This window comes from Pseudonaja textilis, chromosome 8 (genome assembly GCF_049901715.1).
Source record: "Pseudonaja textilis isolate UNSWEBS1 chromosome 8, rPseTex1.2, whole genome shotgun sequence".
Lineage (NCBI taxonomy): Eukaryota > Metazoa > Chordata > Lepidosauria > Squamata > Elapidae > Pseudonaja > Pseudonaja textilis.
In genome coordinates, this window is record NC_141997.1 from 29,178,812 (window position 1) to 29,184,811 (window position 6,000).

At 37.9% G+C, this 6,000-nt stretch overlaps 1 protein-coding gene across 4 annotated transcripts in view; it reads left to right on the forward strand.

The window, feature by feature from the left end:
- The window catches only part of UBAC2 (UBA domain containing 2), a 118,562-nt gene extending 113,151 nt beyond the window's left edge, over positions 1 to 5,411 (forward strand). For all 4 annotated transcript variants that reach the window (XM_087937915.1, XM_087937914.1, XM_026708408.2 and 1 more), the window contains 2 exons: positions 915 to 1,037; positions 4,763 to 5,411. In XM_087937915.1, the coding sequence (XP_087794041.1) occupies positions 915 to 1,037; positions 4,763 to 4,870 (231 nt within the window). In that variant the 3' untranslated portion in view covers positions 4,871 to 5,411. The remainder of the gene's footprint in view (positions 1 to 914; positions 1,038 to 4,762) is intronic.
- Positions 5,412 to 6,000: the final 589 nt, after the last annotated feature.

Consider the following 6,000-nt stretch of genomic DNA (forward strand, 5'->3'; position numbering starts at 1 on the left):
ACTCTCTGAAGTCTGTGTCTGTCTTCTTGAGTTGCAGAACCAGATAACAGATAATCAGAGTTATAGGTCATCTAGTCCAACCCCCCCCCAGTCAAGCGGGAGACCCTACACCATTTCTGACAAATGGCAGTCCAATCTCTTCTTGAAGGTCTCATTTAGCAACAGAAATTTTGGGCTCAATTGAGGTCATAAGTCGAGGAGAATAGAATAGAATAGAATAGAATAGAATAGAATAGAATAGAATAGAATAGAATAGAATAGAATTCTTTATTGGCCAAGTGTGATTGGACACACAAGGAATTTATCTTGGGTGCAAATGCTCTCAGTGTACATAAAAGAAAAGATATATTCGTCAAGACTCAAGAATCATCAGGTACAACACTAATGATCATCATAGGGTACAATAAGCAATCAAATCATACTAGGAAACAGTCAATATAAATTGTAAGGATACATGTGGCAAAGTTACAGTCATACAGTCACAAGTGGGAGGGGATGGGTGATAAGGAGTGAAGAGAATCTTATCTATTCCCAAATGCTGAAAGTACTGCCATAGAAGCTTGAGAACCAAAGATAAAGCATACACACAATACCAAGACTGCAACTTTCTGAAAAAAGGAGTTTAATGGTCAGATGTAAGGAAGATGTATGCATTCTATAGGCCAGTCCTTCAGAGCCGAAGGAACCAAACCAAATCTACAGTGAAAGAAGGAATCAACTATGAACTTAGAGTGGGGAACTTCCACTGGCTCCTAGAAAGCTTGGTTCTATGGTTGAGTTTTTGCAGAATTACTTTAATCACTCATTTCTACCCAGTTCCTATAATTTGCTGTTAGTTTTTAATTTGAAAGTTAATTCAAATACTCAACTGTATTTTTTGTATTTAAGAGTAATGTTAAAATATTTCATTGTAGGGTGGAATAGTTAATTGGAATCGTTTCTTTCCTCCTTTACGTCATCGACCTAATGCAAATTATTTGGATAATCACCCAACTGTGCAGGAAGCACCGCCTCCGGCTGAAGTTTCTGAAGAACAGGTAACATCTGCTTTTTATGAGAAGAAAACCACAGTATTCCAGACTCATGATTCTGCTAAGCTGAAGCACATTTAACTGTTTTCCATGCTTACTGCTCAATAGTATAATATATGAGTAATCACATATGGTTTAATCACATGACAACCCTTCACTAAATATAGGGAAGCAATCATGCACGTTATACAACATGAACTATTCCAATGTATGCCTAGCACCCACATTAAGAATACATTTGAACTGCCAGATAATGTATCATCAACTTGTGCGCTATATTTTCAGGTGCTGGAATAGTATCTTCTTTAAATGTTCCATCTACTTTGTACATTCAGAAATAGGAATGTTCAGTTAGAGCAGGGGTCCCCAAACTTAGCAACTTCAAGACTTGTGGACTTGTGGAATTCTGGGATTTGAAGTCCACAAGTCTTAAAGTTGCCAAGTTTAGAGACCTCTGAGTTAGAGCTTTTTTTTGTTCAAAAAAAGTTTTTTTTACCTGCTTTCAAGACCTTGTGTTGAAAGGAAAATTAATTGTGTGCTTAATACACAGAGAATTGTGAAAGCATCACATAGATGCTACATTTACACATATTTACCCTACTACAGGTAGTCCTTGATTTACAGCAGTTCGCTTAGTGACCATTTGAAGTTACAACGGCACTAAAAAGTGACATATGACCATTTTTCACACTTACGACCATTGTAACATCCCCAGGGTCACATGATTTACTTTCGGATGCTTGACTCACGTTTCTGACGGTTGCAGTGCCCCCAGGGTCATGTCCCTTTTGCAACCTTCTAACAAGCAAAGTCGATGCGGAAACCAGATTCACTTAACAACCATGTTACTAATTTAACAACTGCAGTGGTTCACTTAACAAATAATGGCAAGGAAAGTCGTAAAACAGAACAAAACTCACTTAACAAATTTCTCACTTGGCAACATAAATTTTGAGCTCAGTTGTGGTGGTGAGCTGAGAACTATCTATCTATCTATCTATCTATCTATCTATCTATCTATCTATCTATCTATCTATCCATCCATCCATCCAGTTGTTAAAAAAAGGATAGTAACATCAAAGTATGTGAGGTATTTAAGGGTTTTATTTAAGTTTGGTTGCTTATTTTATTATTATTATGATTATACACAGTCTACCAAAGTATATGGGTACGTTTTTCTTTAAATGCATGATACTCTAGCACAGGGGTCTCCAACCTTGGCAACTTTAAGCCCGGAGGACTTCAACTCCCAGAATTCCCCAGCCCAGCTTTGCTGGCTGGGGAATTCTGGGAGTTGAAGTCCTCCAGGCTTAAAGTTGCCAAGGTTGGAGACCCCTGCTCTAGCAGACCCAATGCAGAGAGGAAAGTGGGGGAAGGAAAGAGGAAAAAAAAACAAGCAAACTACATTTCCATTCTTTCATACAATTATACAATGAAGTTTTTCATTTGAAACTGGGGAGAGAGTCAGGTGTCCCTTGGCGTTAGCTGGGACACTGGAGGGATCCTTATTGTTTTGATTCTCGGGGTTTATTCAGCTGGAAGCCTCTGGTAGAGCTTGAACACAAAGCCCTGGGACATGAACCCACTAAAAACGGAGAAGCAGTCTGGCTGTTAGTCTGGCCAGATGAACTGGCTCAGGGGCTTCCCTGTCTTACTGATCTCTCTGATTCATTATTGAAATTGGAGAAAATGAAACTTGAGGACAGTAAGAAATACCGGTCATTTTCTGTTCTATAAAACTTCTTTTAAGACAAGACTCATATTGTCTTTCTGGAAATTTTGAATCATTTAGAAATACATTTTCTGTTTGAGAATTATCCATTCATTTATCACGAAATGACAAAATAGAGAGGAAAAAACTGTTCTACAATAACAAAATAATAAAGCGTTTAATGGGAATTGGAACTCTGTATGTTAAAAAAAAAAGTTTTAGAAGATGTTATAAAGGTCTAATAAAAGCTCTTAACAAAAATTTGAAATAAAGTGTTATTAAATATAAAAAAATCTTATAGAAGGTGATTATATATTTAAATAATCACAGATGTGGCCGTTCTGGGATTTTCCAGTTAAAAATTTCCAAACAACCTTTAGAGAACACGGCCCTACTTTATTTTTTTAACAATAAAACAAGTTGAGTAACATCAGGAAACCAGCTGCAAGATTTTCATATTGTCATTCTGGGAAACAAAGTGACTGTAGCTGCTCACAAACTTAATATTTAAACGTGTTTTCCTCAAATCCCCACCATGGATTTGGTCGGTAAGGGGAAGCTGAGCCAAGCCAAGAATTCAGAGATAATTTCAATATTCATGTTGTGATTGGTAGGTTGTTAAGATTTGGGGCAGTATGTCCAATAGCACTGAACTATCTGGGGCGGGGGGAAGTAAAAGGAGATCTGTTTTGCTTCATTCCACCTCATAAACTTGGGGAAAGGAATGGTAGGAAGAGCAGAATACAGGATGGCTCCAACATTTGCTCTTTCCTTCTTTATTGATTTGGTTTGGTTCCCTCTTTTTCTTTCAAGTGGTCAGAATGGAGTAAGATAGACTGACCTGAAAGGGAACGAGTACAGTAGCCCAGTCTCAATGAGACCAAGGTTAAGATAGACTTGATCAGGATCTTCTCACTCCTAAGGAAATAAGCTTAATGCTACACCACACTGACTCTTTGGGGTTCTTTTGTTTTTACAATGCAGAATAGGCTGACTGGGTGGGGGCTGTTCATAGCACCCCTGTCCAGCCAACCCAGCTGTTATTAGGTTGAATAGCATGGATGGCTTCCCCATGCAATTAATTCTGATTTTGTGAGTTCCTCTGTCTTTTTTTCCCCTTTTCATTTTTCATTTCCTCTCCTTCTGTATACATTGGCAATTATAGAAAAACATTCAGTAATCTTTGTTTTCTGATTCCTTTTATACATATCCAAAAGTATCCAGGCTGCTTAAGCAAACTGGAAAAAAATTATGCAGTTGCCTAAAACCGAACACATGCCCTGTTTATGACTCTGATATCATATGATAGTTGTCTTGTGCTAAGCTTGGAAATTTTAAAGGGATTTCCCCAAGTTTCAGGATTTTTAATAGCTGTGTTCTCAAAGCAAATTCAGTTACTGTATTGTTTTATCGTTATACCCAGATAATGTTTATTAATATCTCCATATGGAAGCCTGATTGTCACTCCTTGCTATATCTTGGTACATTCTTGAAAACTGTGACTTGAATTTTCACATTACGCTGACAGGCAGTCTTAACATCATTGTAGTTTCCTTTTTCCTGTACTGGTGACATAGAGAAGCCTCAGAACTGTAACTCCCCTTACAAACCAACCTCTAGAAAAGGGGTCATTATATGAGTTGCATGTGGGTCCTTCCCATAAAACATACATCTTTTTTATTGCTCTAAGCAAGAAAGGATATTACTGCTCCTATGATAAGTAGATAACACAACTATTAAGTCTAGTTTCTTAACATGAGAAGCAGTGCTGATACAGGAGATGGTACTGTCAGCAGAGCAGTTCATCAACCTAAAATGGAGGTAGTCTCATAAATTCCTTTGCTGCTTGATAAACTAAATAATTGAATTAATTTTAATATATTTCATTACAAGAAAAAATAATCAATCCCACCAGCTATGTTATAGCTATATTTCACCTGTCCACAACCAGTTCTTCAACGCATGCTGCTATGTTGGCTGTTGGGTATGAATTTTACTATTTTCTCTTATTTCTCCATAGGTTGCAAGGCTCATGGAAATGGGATTTTCTCGAGTAGATGCTTTGGAAGCGTTGAGAGCTTCTAATAATGACCTTAATGTAGCCACCAATTTTCTGCTGCAGCACTGATGAATTGAATATCTGCAGGGAAGAACTTAAGTTGACACGTGTCAAGTGCTTTCCAGAGGACTGTAAACAACTGCAGGGTAGACACTTGAATGTTTAAATCAAGAAAAAGAAGCTGCCTCTTCACATGCAATATATTACTGCAGAAAAGATGGCTGGCACTGGAAATATCTTTCCCTTTGAATGGAGCGTACTAGCCAGGTTGCACTGGAAAAGTGTTTGCAATCATAAACATATGTTATATATCAATATTTATTTTGCAAAATCGGGTCTATGTCTTGCCCCCACTCCCAAAATCAGCATTACACGTTTGATCATTTCTGATAACAAAGAAAAAAGCAAGTTTTTTTTCTTAAAACAACTCCGTTTACTCCCCTCCCGCCCCGAGAAAATATTTTGTTTACATATAACCAACAAAGCAGCATTTTATTTTCTTAATTTTTTTTTAAATATTACATGTCATTCATCTGCTTTATCAATGCTTCAAGAAATGTGCAAAATTCCTTGGCCGTGTAATTTCAATAAAGGGAGAAAGGACTGAAAACTTGTATTCGGAAGATTCTATTCATTTATTTTTTTTTAAGGGTTGGGGAGAGCATGCAAAACATGGTTTCTGGAATATTTTTTAACCCCAGTACCATCAGTGTTTATGTATGGCCTGTGGAGCATCTGCTCTGCCTTAGTTCATGTGACCGGGAGGGAAACGGGAATAAAAGAGTTAAGAGCAAAGAAGCAGATAGAAACTTTCTAGGCTGGTATCCAACTCCTTCTCTTACAAGGATGCATTGGGACAATCTGCCTAGCCCTCTCCAACCAATATTTGAACTCTGTCTAACTTTGGTCGGCCTCCCTGCCTTGAACAAGAAGTTTCCTAAGATCCCTTCCAGCACTATAATTCCCCATAGCAAAATTGGTTATGCTCCATTCGGTTTTGGAGAACTTTCTCACTGACAAGTCAATAGGTAGATAGGTAGACTCCTGAGCTCCTTTATGTGCATGTAGTCCTCAACTTACACTTAGTTCATTTAGTGACCGTCCAAAGCAGTGGTGGAATTCAAATATTTTTACCGTTGGTTTGGTGGGCGTGGCTTGGTGGGCACACTTTGCACGCATACACACACTTTGCGTGTGCG